At 48.4% G+C, this 17,278-nt stretch overlaps 2 protein-coding genes across 2 annotated transcripts; one reads left to right on the top strand and one right to left on the bottom strand.

Moving 5' to 3' along the window:
- Positions 1–763: 763 nt before the first annotated feature.
- On the top strand, positions 764–9,946 carry prr36a (proline rich 36a). Its single transcript, XM_076012507.1, has 3 exons — positions 764–965; positions 1,145–3,619; positions 6,287–9,946. Exons 1-3 carry the CDS (start codon positions 764–766, stop codon positions 7,546–7,548), a joined length of 3,939 nt encoding a protein of 1,312 aa, XP_075868622.1. The 3' UTR covers positions 7,549–9,946.
- An 837-nt stretch (positions 9,947–10,783) lies between these two features.
- cunh19orf67 (chromosome unknown C19orf67 homolog) lies at positions 10,784–13,398 on the bottom strand. The gene is made up of 5 exons (XM_076014741.1): positions 13,245–13,398; positions 12,904–13,013; positions 12,064–12,246; positions 11,825–11,968; positions 10,784–10,944 (listed from the first exon to the last, which is right to left on the bottom strand). Exons 1-5 carry the CDS (start codon positions 13,287–13,289, stop codon positions 10,818–10,820), a joined length of 609 nt encoding a protein of 202 aa, XP_075870856.1. The 5' UTR covers positions 13,290–13,398; the 3' UTR covers positions 10,784–10,817.
- Positions 13,399–17,278: the final 3,880 nt, after the last annotated feature.

Here is a 17,278-nt window from a genome sequence, read left to right as displayed (position 1 = left end):
ATCAAAGAAGCAGTTGGCAAAATTTATTTCAAATCAAAAGTGTTGAGTGACTTTGACTAGCCAGGGTGCGAGTGTAGAATAACTGCTTAGTCATGACCTGCTCAGTTTTAGCCACTGTAGTCTTTCACGTGCACCGTTTATGCACATGAACTGAAGGTCCTGGAGCCTTTTGAGGGGAAAAGTGAATAATATTTAGGTATATGTTTCTGCTTCTGCTCCTCATTATTGGACGTACTTCTCTCAAAACGGCTCCATTGATGGTTAAATATAATCTGAGAACAGTGTGGGAGACTTGCACCGGTTGCGTTGGCATCAACAAGATGTGCGATCAAAGAGACCTCAAATGGTGTTTGCGACACACCGAGCTGTGCTCTGGCCCACAGCTGTACCCTCACAGCGGAAGCTGAACAACATTCCATGTAATAGTTGTCATAGACGAGACAGTTCAAACCAGAAAGAAGGTGCAGTCTGTAGAGGCAGTATTAAAATGTAGCAGAAGCCGTTTTCTTTCAATGTATCCGTTATTTCTTGGAATTTGGTTTCAGTTGATTCATCGGCCGACCAAGACTCAAGTTATGACTTGAATATACTGTCGGTTGTTCAGTGTGATCTTTATTTTTCTGAAATCATGGTTTTGTTTTTGCTTCCAAATTGCTATAGAAGTTGGGCATTAAACTAATTCATCAGTGGTTGCCTATAAAGTTGGTAAAGCAAACAGGTTTGGCTGCTCTGACCGCTGTTTGTTGTTTTCTATTATATTTACATGCGTGTTCTTCTCTGCAGGCCCACTACAGGTTCTTCCACATCCAAAACTGCCTCTGCACCTTCGCGGCAGACCACAGCAGCTTCAAAGCCCTTTAGCAACTCTGCCACTGCAAGACCGACCGTCCCCCGAGCTACCACAGCTCCCTCTAGTGGCAGGACGACAGCAGTGCCGCCCCCCAAAGCGGCTGCGGCACGAAAAGGTTCATTTTACCATAGAATGCACCCTCTTAAAGACACCTGATTATGCATTTAAGAGTCAAAATCAGGTGTTGAGTAACCAACACCTGATGATGATGATGAGTTAATCATGCAACTGAAAATGAAAAACTTTACTGCTGATTAACGTAGTGAAATGACTTTATGATTTTATTCTCGCCAGATGTCAGTCGTCCTCCTCCAGCTGCAGCAGCCAAGAAACCTGCAACATCCACAACAGCTGCTGCTGCTGCCGCTGCCAGGAAGCCCGAGCCCACCAAACCCACGTCCACCGCGAAGAGCAACAACTCTGCCGCAAAACTGTCTGCGGGAACCAAGGCGGCAGCTCCCAAAGCAGCGCCGAGCAAAACTCTGCCGCCGCCGCCTGCCAGATCGACGCCCACCAGGAGGCCCGTCGGCGCCGTCAAGTTCTCCACGCCCAGCAGCCTGGCGGTGGGCCGAACCCCCCCTGCCTCGCCGGCCAACCGGCCTGCGGGCCGCAGCACCCCTCAGGCCAAGCGGGACGCCAAACCCACTCAGGCCGTCACACCTTTCAGCACCACCAGGGGGCCCCCGAAAACCACCACGCCCACTTCTAGGAGAGGCGAAGCTTCAGCTGCAGCTTCAGCTTCAGTGGCGCTGACGGCGGCAGCAGCAGCCACGGTGGCCATCGCTGTCGCAGCATCCATGGTGGCAGAGAGCCCAGCAGTGGGCTCGGAGTCACGTGACCTCCCCCAGGAGGAAGCTCCGCCCCAGGAGGAAGCTCCGCCCCAGGATGAAGCTCCGCCCCAGGATGAAGCTCCACCCCAGGATGAAGCTCTGCCCCAGCACCAGGAATCGGCACCCGGACCCGTTCACCCAAGCCCGTACCCCTCCCCTCCCTCATCAGCAGCAGTGCAGGAGCAGGCGACCGAGCCTGCGGTTCCGCTCGCGGCCCCCCAGCCAGAGGAGCCGGGGCAGCCGCAGCCGCAAGACACTGCCATCCCCGCAGTTCCCTCAAGCAACCTGAACGATGAGGAGGAGGAGGAGGGGGAGGAGGAGGAGCGGGAGGAGGCCAGCCAGCCGGTGTCCGTGTCTGAGATGAGCGGCACCACCCAGCCCACGGAGGAGGAGTCCCGGCCAGACTCGGCCGGAGGGCTAGGCGGGGGGGCTGCGGCCTGGCGGGCCGGCAGCAGCGCCCTCCTCTCCGAGCTGGACTCGGAGGAGGTGAGCGGCAGCCAGCAGGGGGCGTCGGAGCTGAGCGCCCCGGGCGTCCTGGAGGGCACGGAGAGTACGGACGACCTTGGGGAAGGCAGCTTCAAGGGCGCCGCCGACACCGAGGGCGCCTCGGCGGGCTCGCCCGACCTGGAGAAGGTCCCCGACATCCCGGCCAACGACTTTGACGAGGAGGATGAAGAGGAGGATGAAGAGGAAGAGGAGGAGGAGGGGGACAGGGTGTGCGACATGGACGTGGGCTCGGAGAGAGCGGACGAGCCCAGGCAGAGGCCCCGGGACGACAACCAGGCGGGCGAGGAAGAGGAGGAGGATGAGGAGGAGGAGGAGGAGGAGGAAGAAGACGAGGACGTGGAGATGGCCAGCGAGGGCGTGACGGAGAGCGGCCTGGAGAGCTACGGCAACTTGGACGAGGACGACTTTGTGGACGAGGAGCGGCTGGACAACCTGAACAGGGCCGTGCTGCTGCAGCAGCAGCAGCAGCAGCAGCAGCAGCAGCAGCAGCAGCTGGAGCAGCAGCAGCTGGAGCAGCAGCAGCCCGCCCCTCCCCCGCCCCCCCAGCTGCCCTCGGCCCTGGCCGCCCAGTGGGACAGACCCAATCCCTTCGCCGACCCATGGGCGGAGCCTCCACAGCCTCAGCTGGAACCCGACACCCCGGCTCAGACCTGGCTGCAGTTCCCCTACGGGACACCGGGGGCAGCAGAGGCTGCAAACCTTTCGCCGGAGGAACTGAGGGACGACCAGGCAGCAGCAGCAGCAGCAGAGGAGGAGGAGGAGGAGGTGGTGTTTATTCCCTCTGAAGCAGAACTGGACCCCCAGAGCCTGAGGGGGGATGGGGAGGGCGAGGAGGAGACCCTGCCCGCCGACGAGGCCCCGGGGGGCCCCAGCTCGGACCCCTCCACCTCCTCGGCCTCGGAGGATGAGCTGAGCGACATGGAGGGCGAAGCGCAGCTGGACCAGGACCAGGTGGTGCTCTTGTCCTTCGACGGCCAGCCGGCCGCCCAGCGCTGCCTGTCCACCGTGGAGGAGGGCGAGGAGGCGGAGCTGGAGGTCCTGGGTGGCGGGGGTGGAGGGGGAGGCGACACGCCGCCCTCCGCCACCTCGCTGGCCTCCTACGGCCTGGACAGCGCCGCCACGGCCTCCACCTCCACCTCCAACGCCCAGTCGGCCGGCGGCGACAGCTGCGTGAGGAGCCCCGGCATCTTCTCCCTGGAGGAGCTCCCTGAGGAGCCCAAAGAGGGCGGCGCCGCCACCACCACCCCCCCGCCGCAGCTCCACGTCCAGCACTACATCGAATGCGGCCATCGGGAGGAAGGAGAGGCAGACGAAGAGGTGGCGGCGCCGCCGCCGCGGGAAGCATCCAAGCCGACGGCGTGGCGAGCGGAGGACGACGTGCAGCCGCCATACTATTCTGCCATTTGCGAAAAAACTGAAAACTCTTTCGCAGGTAACGTATAGCTCGCCTCACTCCCCCCCCCCTCCCTAACGGCTCGAGAAGCTGTGTCCACCCCCAACCCCTCTTCCAGCTCCCGCACTCAGCTGTACGTCACTGTTGTAGTTGTTGTCACAGGGGTTTGATCGGGAAATGCCCTGGGGGTGGAGCCAAATCAATAAAAACCAAACCAAAAAAAAAAACCAAACAAAAAAAAACAGAGAGCAAAAAAAAGGGAATGTTTAAAAATGAAAAAGAGAAAAACAAGTGTGGCACTTCCTCCTCATACGATATATTCACGTCGACTATCCAGCTTTAATTCCTGTATGTGCAATAGCTACTATTTAATCCTAACGTGTGAATGTGCCTGGGCTTTGGTCTCTGTTTTATTTAACCTTAAGGGGGGAAAAAAGAAGAAAAAGGGAAAAAAACGCATTTTCCCCCCACGAGTGTTACGGGATCGACTTGTCTGTTTACAGTTTTTAAAGAGGAGGAAAAAAAAGGGGGGGGGATGGGGGAAAGTGGAATAAAGAGTCAACTGTTGGTTTGTGTGTGTGTGTTCGTCACGGTACTTTATACTGTCCACGGCCGGTGACTTGATTGTTGATTGACGTGTCTCGTCCTCTCCATGTTCTTGCCACTAGCAATCAGCCCTCGCCTCCAGTCACACTTCACCTCTTCTGGCACTTTAAATTGTAACCCCCTTAATCTGTTTGTTTATATCTCTTTTGGAGGAATGAACCTTAAACCTAAATAAAGATTAGATTTTTACCGGGACACACTCTTTCTTTGCATAGTGTTATTGGAGGGGGGGGGGGGTGTCAGGGGTGGACAGTCAATTTATAAACTCATGAAATCTTTACCCATATATGTTCTAATGTGTTGCATACATACACACTGCCAGTCAAAAGTTTGGACACACCGGTATAGATTTATTAAAATACGTCCCAAATAGAAATGATTAAATAACTGTAAATGGGTTTTACACAGGTGCTTTGAAGAATCTATCTTTGAAGTTATTTCACAATTATTATATATTTTTTTATTTCTACATAATTCCATGTGTTCATTTATAGATTTGATGCCTTCAGTGGAAATCTACAATGCACACAGTGAATGTGAAATGAAAACGTGTTAAATGAGAAGGCGAGTCCTAACTTTTGGATGGTAGTGCAACTGTGTCATCAAGTCTGACATCACCAATGACCCTACCAGTCAGAAGTTTGCACAGACCTTCTCATGCAATGGTTTTTCTCTCATTTTGCTGCCCATTTACATAGATTCTCACTTAAGAGATCAAAACAATGAATGAATTAAAACTTATTGTATGATGTAGTAAACCGAAAAGTGTGATTTAACTCTTCTTCAACATAGCCACCCTTCATGGCAAACAAAATGCAATTTAACAATGCTTTTTCTTTGCTACATAATTTCATGTATATTGCTCATATATTTGACGTCTTCATTGTGTATCTACAATGTAGACAGGAGTAAAGATCTAGAAAAAGCATTGCACGAGAAGCTGCGTCCACACTCCTGACTGCTAGTGTGTGTGTATGCGTGTACTCGGTCGCTTGAGTAGCAGTGATGCACCCGCTGCAGCTGCGGCTTTGCAATACTCATGTCCTCGAACAGCGCCCCCTACCTGCCGAGGCTTCAGCTGTTTGGAAACTGCAGCGGTTCTGTGAAGTTTTTCCCCTCGGCGCTGCTGCGAGGTCGTCGCCTTCACGTCAACACTCGGACTGAGCTGCTGCGTCTGAAGTCCTGAAGACGGCGTCCAGCCTCAAGAAGCCAGTCCCACCATCACCATCACTGTCGCTGTACTGCTCGCCTTCCTGTGGGTGTATCGCCTTCCTAAGTCTCTGCTGCCTTGACACACATTTATATTTATATATAATTTCTTTTGCCGCACTGTTCCACAGCACTGTATGAGCCGGTACCATGCCTGTGCATGACACTTGTTGCACAATTTATGTTGAATTGTTCTGAATGGAATAACTTGGCTCTAGGCTCTGGATCGTCTTGCTGTTGGGATGAATATCGAAAGCCGAATGACCTAAAGCCAAGGGCTTTGTTTTCTTGTGTGCTGTATGCTGTATTTATTTTTGCATGTAGAGCTTCTGCATGTGTCACTAAATGACTAACTATAAAACTTCATCCATTAGTTTGGACTGTTTTCATTTCCCGATGAGCTTCTCTTTGGTTGTTCTCGCCAGGGTTTACAGTCATTGCATATACAGGAAGTTCCCTGCTGCTTTTTCATTTTGATTTCTTTCAAAATAAAACAAAAAAAAGTCTTAAGGGTATAATTTTCAAAAGAAAAAAAAAAAAGAAAAGAATTGAAACCTTCACTTTGCTCTCTGCACAAATGTCTTTGCCCTGGTCACAGCCACCACCCCCAGTCACCTCACCTTCTAAAGAGGAAAATCAATTCTCTGTATTTTGCACTTGAGAAACTTTTACTGACTGCCGGTCGCTGCCATCAGCACTTCAAACTGTTAACACACAATTTCCAGTCAGGCTCCACGCAGACATTTGCGCTTGGCTTCACGCTGCCCTTCACTATTTTCCTCTGCATCCCTCTGCTTGTACTCACGCTGACCTGCTGTTCGTTTCTGTAACATCACGCCCCTAAATCTTCCTTTTCTCCTTCCTTTTTTGATTTTTTTTTTTTGCACACAGGCTTCACTTCACTTCGGCAGCCACAGCGCCGCGATCACACGGTCAACGCCACTCCTGTCGCGCCGGCCATGGCGCCCCCTCCGAGGCTCACCTGCGCCGACCTCCCACCCAGGAGCCCCGGCCGGCAGCAGCTCAGCCCGCAGCTCCGCAGGCTGGAGCAGCACCAGAGGCAGCTGCTGGAGCTGCAGCAGCGCAGGGAGCAGCAGAGCAGGCCCCTGGAGGAGGCGGAGCAGGAAAGGAAGAGGAGGGAGGAGGAGGAGCAGCGGAGGAGGAAGGAGGAAGCGGAGGAGGAAATAAAGAGGAATAAACAGGAGAAGCAAGAGAGGGAGGAGGGGCAGAAGAAGGAAGAAGCACAAATGAGGAATAAACAGGAGGAGCAGGAGAGGAAGAGGAGGGAGGAGGAGCAGAAGAAGGAAGAAGCTGAAGCGGAAATAAAAAGGAATAAACAGGAGGAGGCGGAGCAGGAGAGGAAGATGAGGGAGGAAATGAAGAGGAATAAAAACAAAGAGGAGGAAGCTGGAGAGGAAACAAAGAGGAATAAATTTGAAGAGCTGGAGGAGGAGAACTCACGGAAAGAGGAGGAGCTGAAGGAGCGGCAGGAGCTGCAGCTGCAACTGCAGCAGCAGCAGGAGGACCTGAAGCAGAGGCAGCAGATCATGCAGTGGCAGCAGGAGCTGCAGCAGTCCGGCAAGGCTCAGACGGTCCTGCTGTCGCCCTCCTCTGGCCTGTGCACCATCTACGAGGCCCTGGAGAATAGCGACGATGATGATAAGGGGGAGGAGGACGAGGAGGAGGAGGAGGGTGGAAATGAAGAAGATGTGATGAGCGAGGAGAAGCGGACTTCGCAGGGGCCTCGACGGAAGAGCCCAAACGAGAAGGTCGAGACTCTGACGTCACCCGGGAGCCCCTCCCCTTCTCCCCCTCACTCTCCCTCGTCTTCCTCCCCCTCGCCCCCCGGACGCCCCCCCGCCCAGCAGCCGTCGCCCCCCGACCTGGACTGGGGGGCCAAGGTGGACATCGTGCAGCAGCTCATCAACCAAACGCTGCTGCTAAACCGCGACGGGTGCTCCTCCTCCGTGCTGCTGCTGCCGGGGGGCGGCGGCACGCTGAGCCCCCTGGAGAGCAGCCTGTGGCCCCGCCTGCTGCCACCGCTCACCCCCCCCTCGGCCACCGTCACCGCCGTCAGCAGCTTCTCCCCGGAGACGGCCGGGACGGCGGCGCAGGGCGAGTGGACGGTGGTGGAGCTGGAGACCCACCACTGAGGGGCGGAGCTGGGGGCGGGACTCCAGCGCTGCCGGGGGAATTGGAGGCGGGGTTTACACACACACACACACACACACACACACACACACACACCCACACGTGGTGATGCACACAAGCAGGACAGCTCAAACTCACCAAACATCCTCCGTCTTAGCTTCAGAGTCGTGAGTTGTTTCTCCTCCTACCGTTCAAACAGAAAGTCAATGATATTTGGGTTTGACGCCGCTGAAGACCTTCTCTTCAGACACGACGAGCTCCACGGCACATCCGTGAAGTTACACCATCTGTGAAACATCTCAAAGACGAAGGATGAGCGAGTTGGGAAACATAGGATGCTTTTTTAGGGCCGTTAGATGAAGAAGAACATGGGTTTCAATGTCATGAACCCAGACAAATTCTCTATTTTTATTTTTTCAAATGTTCAAAAATTAGAATCTGTTCACACAACCTGTTGAGCAACAATCACTTTTCACGGACAGAGTACAACTTTTTTTTTTCTTGTTTGTTTCTTCGTCTTTCTCTGGGCGGGAAGCATCTTCACAGAACACAGACGAACACTCGAGCACAACACTGACAACTGCTGCTGCAGCTGCAATTCAATCTCCCGCACCACAACTCTGTTCAGCGATGCATATAAAGTAAACCAAAACACCTTCAGGAGCCTGGCAACGGTTTGGTGGCTCAAGGTCATTGGAGGTCGTAGCCGGAGGAGCAGAAGGTCTTCTGAGAGGTCACGCAGTGACGCGGCACCACTGAGAAACTGAAACACTGAAACACGCACCAGCTAATTCCACATGCGACGCCATCTGCTGCCAAGTACACACACACGCAGAAATGCAAGAGTGGAGGTCCTACACAAACAGGGTGACGCACGCACACAAGCAGGGCAGCTCAAACACACAAACCAATGGTGCCAAAGTCCACGATCACTGGAAGGTTGTAGCTGCAAGTAGTCGTTTGGTTGTGACTTTTGTCTTACTTGAAGCCCATTGAAGTGGAATCATAATCAGCCAGAAGTGTCGACGGCCACCTGGTTCTGAACTGGAAAAGCACCTGTTTACTACTGAAGTGTCCACTACTGACTGGAACAACACTGATTGCACTTGATGGGGATGAAGTTATTAATGAAAGACGTAGATCGTAGTGAAGAACGATGTTTTTATCTTTCAGTTTTGTTTGTTTATTTGTTTTTTTGCCCATCTCCTGTCCCCCCCCCCCCCCCCCCTCCCTGGAAATATGGAGTCTGGCTCTAGAGTCCAGGCTAGAGAGAGAGAGAGAAAATACTACTGAAGGAATTCCCTACTGTAGCGACGACTTGGAGTCTTCCTTCCCGTTCGTAGTCGTAACTGAACGATGGCGTTCCGGCGGCGAAGACGCCTCACGTGCACCCTCGTTCAAAGGAAGGGATCAGGACTGATCGTTCTTGAACTGCTTTCACTGTGATGAGACAACTCGTTATTTTACCGTTTGACTCGACGAGCGATGACTTCAGGTCCTTTACTGTTTACTGTGCTGGTAAAAATGTGCGACGGAATCCGGGTGCCGTCTTGATAATTTGTCATTTTAAAGCGGTCGCGTTGAGCCATCTCGTAGTAGTCGCCCGTTTCACCTTCACACTGAATTTATATCACTGTAAATCCAGCGCAAACGCACAGAGTCAGTGGCTTCATTCTATTACATTCCTCACCTCCAGCACTGGAGGTTGCAAAAACATTGAGCCAAGTATAAAAAACGAAAAATGACCACTGACTTATTTCAGTTCCCAGAGATTCTTGCCTTTTTGTTTATTCCAGATGGAATAAAAACCTTATCGAAGCTGGTGGGCAGCAGGCTGAGACGTCTCCTGCGGAGGAAACTGCTGCTGTGCAAAGCTGGACATCAGTTTAATGTGTCTGCAATGTCTTTTTGGAACCGTTTGTGTAAATACGAGAAGAAGAAAAAAAAAAGGCTTCTTATTGTAATGAAGGGAAACATCACTTTACTTTTGTACTTTAGAGATTTAGCAGTATAGTCGCCCTTGAAGAGTCTTACATAGATTTATACCGGATAGAGTCTGAAGGATGTTAAAATAGATTTTATTCTCTAGCAAGCTGTCTGTCTTCCCACTGTCAAGTCGGCAAAACCCACGAACGAAACGGGCGCCAAGTCGAGGGCCGAAGTTATTGCGCTCATTTGCGACATTTGTGTCTTGAAAATTAATTTATTAAAAATGAAATGAAGGCTGTGATGACTGGTGAGAAACGTTCCAAGAGCCTATTGATTGTGATCTCCCAAGTCACGGCAGTCTGTTTTGAAACATACCATTTCCATTGTAAGTCTGAACTTTCTTAAAGATGGAAATCTGTGATTGTGTTGAATTATTTCATTGTAATGTTTCAGACAAATAAATTGTTTTTTTCAAATAACACTTGAACGTTTTATCAATGCAAAAAACAGAAGTTACATCCAAAACATGCAACTTCAAAACTACTGATATGGATAGAATTGAAAAAATAAGTATAATATAGTATATAAAAATATGCACTATATAATATGCAAACAAAAGCTTATGTTCTGCTTATATCTGCTTCCACCTGCACTCACTCCCAGGGGTTTACTGGAAGCTGGTGCACTAGAATTATAATTGAATGCAGTGGTTGGCCAATGGTTTTTTTTTCAGTATGCATTGGTTGACTCAAGTATAACTAATAAACACCTGAAAACCATTTAAAAAAAAAACAAAAAACAAAAAAACCACAGCCAACAACCATATTGTTGTCAACCTGACACGTGATTTGAGGGAACACCTTCTAACCAAATCAAAGTGTGCTCAAATGTAGCCAGAGATGATCTTTGTCAAGACTGATCATTCAAATCTCAGGGCTCGTTTTTAAACCAGGACAGAAAAATCAACAAAATGTTAACAAAATTATTTATTCTTGAAAAATCTCTTTAAAAACACCAATTACTATAGTGACAGAACATGCTGTGAAAATTCTCTAACGTTCCTTCAAATATGCACCATTGAATAGTGTAAAACTAGAGCCACAGTGTATTATTAAAACATAGGCCACAGTCGCTTAAAAGGGTCGGTCTGGATGGGTTCTATTGTAGCCACTTGCATCCACAGGTGCATTGAACCAGATGCTCCATACGTCTGTTGTTCAATCTGAACCCAATACATTTACTCCTGAAGTCTTTCCTGCTCTTCATCCACATCCCGTTTATCCTGCCAGTGGTTCAGGGGGGAAAAAAACCCAAACACCCTCTCCTGGTGGGGCTCAACAGATCACTTGGCTTTCTGCGGGGACAGCAGCAGCTGCAGCAGGACGTCTGTGGCCAGGCTGCTGGACGGCTCGTCTCGGCCCAGCAGCAGCAGCCTGTGGTAGTTGGCCTGAGGAGTATTGCACAAGATCCTGCAGGAGTTACACAGACGATAAGATAGAATATGATGCTTTGTCTGTCCCAGAAGGTGACAGAAATTCTTCTTTGACACAGCTCAAACGTTCATACAATTCAGATGGGGACACAATGATATTAAAAAAAATACATTAAAAACACATGGCTAGTGCATGGAAGGGGCAGTTAAAAACAGCGGCTGGTGGTGGTGGTGGTGTGTGGGGGGGGTGTTAAAAAGTGTAGATGTTGCGTCAGGGTGTTCAGCCACGGACGGATGCTCATTGCATTCACTGGATTTAAAAAAAAGAAAGAAAAAAAAAGTAGGCACCTCATCTTGCAATTATGAGATCAGATCTCGCAATGCCCTTCCTTACCTGCGCAGTGCTGACATACTAATATTAATGCCATCCTCAGTTTTAAGAAATGCAAGTATTTCCCAGAGTCTCAAACCGAGAAGGTAGTAACAGCAGACCAACTGTGACAGCGCCATCACTGGCCACTAATTAGAAAGGATTTACAGACGTTTCCTTTTTCTTTATTTTATCATGATTATGAGATCCTGATCTCATAATTACGAGGCAAGGTGACTACATCTGATTGGACACCCCGAGTGGCACTCCTAAAATTTTATTTGCTCAGACTGGTAGTTTAATGTGAAAGACCAATAGCTAAGTGACCTTGGTAATGGGCTTCACACACTTAGCTGCCTTATTCAGGAGATTCAGATTGTCCCTCTGGTCAGCGGGATTTGTGCTCTGTAAATGTCCCGCCCGCCCCCCACACACACTGACCTTTGACACCCCAAGTTTACAAAGCTGGCTCCGCAACTGGTGTGCAGACAATCGTCTTTGCACATTGAGAGAATTAAGTTTAGAAATCAGGGATTTTAAAGGGTACCATTCAAATATATCGTCTGTGTCGGGACCGGGGAAAACCGGCACCCAAAGCCCAATGGACCAGACTCGCTCCTTGTCGCACCCTTGGACGTTACCGTCGGCCTGCATGAGCGTGCTGAGGACGTCCTCGTAGCACAGGAAGTAGCTGGAAGACACAGAGACGGGGTAGGGTGGGAACCGCGCCTCCACGCCTTGGGGGGGCGCTGTGGCTGCAGGAGGTGGAGATCTGGCAGGACTCACTACTCGATGTTGCCTACTGAGTTTTCCTTGCAGTGCTCGTTGGCAAGCCTCACCACGTTCCAGCGCATGCGTTTGTGCAGGCCGGTCTCCACCTGCGCCAGGTACGGCGTGGGGCGACAGTAGAAGAAGGTGGTCAGCTTCAGACATCGCAGTTGAGTCTGACCAATGCAGAAAGAAGAGACACTGAAAGGACAAACAAGGCAGATGAGGGGAGCTGAGTGCAATATAGCAGCTGTAGCTTGGACACCAGCAGAGAGAAACAGAGGGGATCTTCTGACATACAGCTTAGCGTACTGTATGCATGTACAACATGCAGGTTGTACATGCAAACCAATTGTGTTCATAGGAGGTTTTCACCTTTGGAGTTGCTTGTTGGTGCATTCAAAAAGGTGTCATGTAAACCAGTTTGTACGTTTATCATACTGTCCAGCTTCTTTTTTTTTTTTTCTTTTTTTTTTAACGTACCAGAAAGGTGGCCATCATCTTTTAAAAGGCTTTTGACTGTGCTTTTAAAGAAATATATTTAAAAAAAAAAAAAAAAAAAAAAGTGATTTGAGCAGAATGGATGGGAAACAGAAAAGCCCTGTGGAAGATTATTCCAGGAGAAGGAAAACCTTTCCATCTTTCCATCTACACACTACCATTCAAATGTTTTGGGGTCACCAACTCAGTTCTGCATTGAATTCCATTCCAACTCGTTTGATCCAATTTGTTTCATGACATGACCAGAGGATCATTAACATAAATAAATAAGTCACACAAGCCTGTGAAGACATAGAGTCACTGACGTGGTGCTTCAGACGACAACGTTTTTGATTCATTTTGTTTGTGCGTTTCTACCTGTGAGGCTCGAGCTCGTCCAAACAGAGGAGGTTCTGGTTGGCGTAGGTCAACACCAGCTGCTCCAACTTGTTGCACAGTTGCTGGGAGAATTCCAACAGCTGCATGCGCTACACACGCAAAACAAACAAATGCCCCATACAACAGATGCAGCATTCCCTGGACAAAACGTGTTCAAATAGCTGCATCTTTCAGCCAAGATTGCAGCTGTTGAAGAATAAGAAAAGCTCAACTGTGGCAAAACATACATTCCAATCGGTTTGTGCTTCTGGCAAATGTCACATTTGCGCCACTTTTTAGATCATAATTATGTTTTCAGTTCATAAAAAGGGACCACATACCCTTGAATAAGTGTCAAAAGTGACATTGTTGAGCTGGTAGTTCATTCCCCTGGCAGCGTTCTCCAGCTGATTGAAGAAAGGTTGGCAAGCATACAGGAACGCTGGCACTTTGGCAGCAAGAGCCTCTCTCTCCCTATGGGTTTGACTGGGGGTGGGGGGGGTGAAAGTGTGAGAAAAGGCAAGAAACACCAAGAGAGACTCTTTACTGGCTGCAGTTCTTGCCTGTGAAGGAGGCGGTCCTGAAAGTCATCTGCTTTGCTCCTGAGGAGCTGCAGCTGCATCTTGACGGCTTCCAGGATTCCCTCCATCCGTCTGACCTCCTGGCGCTTCACAGTTGCACAGCTCTCCTTCACCACAGGGTGGTGCCAGAGTGGTATCGGCACACGACAGAGCCCCACCGCCTCTGTTGAATGAGTCAAAGATCAACAATTACTTTACAGCCAAAAGATTTCATTTTGTTTCTCAGATAACCATCATGTTCTTCTTCGTCCAACCATCCCTTCCCGAGTGGACGATGACATTGGGGCAAAGTATTCACATTGTGCTCTGTGAAAGGGAAAAAAACACTTTTTTTCTTTGATGCAGCCCAAACGGAGTCAAATGAACTACTACACTTTCAAGCGTGATCACTCGCACTTGATTTCAAATACTGGCGGGTAATTAATGTAACTGTAATGGGTTTGAGTGAGGACCCAAAGCAGCGAGTCACAGACTGAGTCACTTCAATAAGACTCAAGTGCACAAAGCCACTGCAAGATTGGCACCGCACAGTTTAACCATTCAGTTTCTGAAGAGGCGAGTCTCAGCAAGGCAGACAACTAACAGACAGGGAGCCGGCAGTACAAGTGGCCAGAAATACAAGATGATTTACCAGTTGAGAAACAGATCTGGGAGGTCACTAGCAGGAGGAGGAGTTGGTTGCAGGAACTCCAGGGAAGGTTTTGGATGGTGAAGAACAAACCTGGCTGTGAGTTTGAAGCTGAGATAGAAATAGTGGCCGAGTCAAAAAGACAACAGGTGAGAGTGAGCCGGCGTGATTGCTGCGGGGGAGCAGAGTGACAGGTGTGAGACCTTGTCCTCATTGAGGCAGGGGCTCAAACAGGTGGGCTGGGACACTCACGCAGTTTTTACAGGGAGCCAAACATTCCAATCACAATCGGTTTATACGTCCAAACTGAATAAAAACACTTACATTTGAAAACCCCGTTTGGAATAAGCGGGCCCATTCCGATTGGAATTTCATTCAATTTCACATGGGTAGCAAATTCCTTTCCCACAAACTGATCAAAAGTAAAAAAAAAAATAAAAAAATTAGCATGTAAACCATTAAATGGATTGTTGTGTGTTTGCATTTTTTCTTGACATCAATAAAAAAAAAAAAAAAAAAAAATCAAACATGCTGTATCTGTATGAAATTCCGAGATCTGACTATTATTTCCAGAACACAACAGACCAAAGGATGAGCCCCAGTGGCCTGGGCCGGGTCTTTCTTCCGAATGAATTAAAGTACTTCCATTCTGCAACCTGACTTTGTTCTCAACATTCTGACTCCATGACTCGAGGTCGCTAACCTCGATCCTCCTCATAACTCGTTATGCATGTGTGCTGTTTCACTTTATTCTCAACAGGTTTTCTTTTTATTTTCTTTAATGTTCATGGCGTATGTTAAAAAAAAACAACAACAACAACAAAAGGGTCCAAAACAGCCTTGGAACAAGACAGTCATTCAGAGAGACGTTGAAGTGTTTTCTAATCTAACACAAAGCTAACCTAATGTTACCTGTTCTCTATGTTAGCCCCTCATCTACATGGATTTGGAAAGATTTTCCAAGAAGAATTAATTTCCTTGGCCAGCTGACTGTGGAGTTTGAACTAAAGTGACCCTTGGCTGACAGGAGGATGCAACATTACATAAACTGCCTGAAGACCTTGAGAGGATGAAGCAGTATTAATTGGTGATCGGATAACTGTAAGTAACACATTTATGTCTCATTCAATGCCAACTTAGTGTTTCGCTGGATAACTTGTCATCAGTTTCTACTCACCACCTTAACATGGGCATCTATCTATCCATCTATCTATCTATCTATCTATCTATCTATCTATCTATCTATCTATCTACTGTATATCTATCTATGTAGAAAAACACAAAGCCTCGAGGGCTCGTTGAAGTGTTTTGCTGACATGGTGCAACACTTCCTCCGGCTTACGTCATTTCTCGCCTCAAATGTGCTACAGACCTGCGTGTATCTCCTTTACCAGTAGATGGTGCCAAACTAATGTCAGCAAAACTGACATTAGCTGCCTGGCCTTGACAGAAAAAAACAGCAACAAATAGAAGAGAAAGATTTTTCGTTGCATATCCTAAGTAAACGGATTATTGGACTATTAACTTGGTATATGAGATCCTTTGCGTTTCAAAATTCATGTTGGCTACATTTTTTAGCTGAAACATGTGCTTGTAGTTTGCCCTCGACTACTTGAACAATCAATGAAAAATGCACTATTTTATTCTCTTCTTGGTTTTAACAGGTGAATGCTGTTTGCTAAGTAGTTTGCAGTTGATTGTATAATTGTTGTAGTGTCTGTCTTTTTATGTGGACCCCAGGAAGAACAGTCTTCACTATGGTGATCCGTAATAAGCAATAATACTGGCAAACATGGCACAGTAGCAAATGTGGGAGGCTCAAGGTGATCACATGGGTTTGCCATACCCTAATACCCTGCATGTTGTGTAAATGGCATGACAGCAACTGTTTACTTATTGCTGCTTAGCCGTGTCTTGTCACACTGAGAGTGGATAGGAAGCAGTAGTTATTTCCAATGCATGTGGACTCATTGCTGATGAGCGTGGTGTCTTTTCTGTCGGGTTGATCATGTGTTGACTACATGTGTGAAAACAGGGGACACACCCGAGCAATAGGAAGAATCTCTGATTGATATTTGCTTGAGTTAAACTGCAGGACATCTGCCTCTCTATTGCAAATCATAAACAACTTCTGAACCCCCCCAGTAAAATGCTAATGTTGAATGCTGCATGTTGAATTGCCTGTTTGTCTTTCTGTTTTTTTCAATGCACTGCCAATGCCAGCCAGGACTGTGTGTCACACTGTGCAGCATGAACAACTGAAGTGACTCTTTCCTGCTTCCTTCCTGTGTTTTTTTGCCAGCTCATATTGTTTATGCAAATCTGTCATGCAAATGTGGTCCATTGCTTGTTTTTACCTTTGGGGTTACGGTATTTGATTCTGAAGTCACATTACAGATGGGGCATACGCACCTTAATTTGACCAGTGGGAAACGAGAACCTGTCATTTGTGTGACACCCACTTAAATAAGTCAACAGTTCAATGTGTTTCAATGTGGTGATTACTAGTCAGTAAGTCCATATTAAAGTCAATTAAAGTTCATATGATCTCAACAACACTACTGGTTGAAGGCCTCCAGTCCCGTTTCCCAGGTTATTTCCCAGGGTGCACTGCATGCTGTCTGTAAAGAACAGCCCAAACCATATTATCTAGACTCTTCTTCAAGACTGTCGGAGTCCAGTTAACAGATGGAAGAAACGTGTGGTCCAGACAACAAAATGTATTGTGAAGCAGGGAGACCATGTTCTGGGCAGCAGATTTGGATTAATCACTACTTAAAATCTTTTATTCTTTCTGTTATAAAGCAGATTGGTGGGGTGTGTGTGGGGGGGGGGGTGGGAGAGGAGGTGTGTGTGTGTGTGTGTGTGGGGGGGGGGGGTTGTTAGCTAAAAACCATGCAGTGAATTACATGTTTTAGTAAGTAAGTATAAAAATGGATGGGGATTTTCTCATTTTTCTCTTTCCTGCTTTTTCCCCCCTCAAAAAGCGGATACACATTAAGCATTTCATATATGTATTTTTACAAATACAAGATATTAAGCGACAGTAGATCAGGAGGTTGACCGGCTTGTCAAATAGCTGAAGTATTACCGGTTGTGTCCTTGGGCAAAACACTTTACCCACATTGCATATGAATGTGAGTGAATGTTGGGTGAAAGCAACAAA

The sequence above is a fragment of the Nelusetta ayraudi genome, unplaced genomic scaffold (genome assembly GCF_046127955.1).
Source record: "Nelusetta ayraudi isolate G7.1 ecotype Tasmania unplaced genomic scaffold, CSIRO-AGI_Nayr_v1 ptg000006l, whole genome shotgun sequence".
NCBI lineage: Eukaryota > Metazoa > Chordata > Actinopteri > Tetraodontiformes > Monacanthidae > Nelusetta > Nelusetta ayraudi.
Note: the sequence above shows the minus strand (reverse complement) of the source record. Positions and strands in the feature narration are given on the sequence as shown.

Excerpts from the sequence above, each read along its gene's own strand:
- prr36a (XM_076012507.1), top strand. The coding sequence starts at position 764 with ATGCGTGTTCTTCTCTGCAGGCCCACTACAGGTTCTTCCACATCCAAA. Across the intron at positions 966-1,144 it reads AGCGGCTGCGGCACGAAAAG|ATGTCAGTCGTCCTCCTCCA; the intron begins GTTCATTTTACC and ends TATTCTCGCCAG. Across the intron at positions 3,620-6,286 it reads AACTGAAAACTCTTTCGCAG|GCTTCACTTCACTTCGGCAG; the intron begins GTAACGTATAGC and ends TTTTGCACACAG.
- cunh19orf67 (XM_076014741.1), bottom strand. The coding sequence starts at position 13,289 with ATGAACTACCAGCTCAACAATGTCACTTTTGACACTTATTCAAGG. Across the intron at positions 11,969-12,063 it reads TCAGTAGGCAACATCGAGTA|CTACTTCCTGTGCTACGAGG; the intron begins GTGAGTCCTGCC and ends TGTGTCTTCCAG. Across the intron at positions 10,945-11,824 it reads ACAGACGATATATTTGAATG|GATCTTGTGCAATACTCCTC; the intron begins GTACCCTTTAAA and ends TAACTCCTGCAG.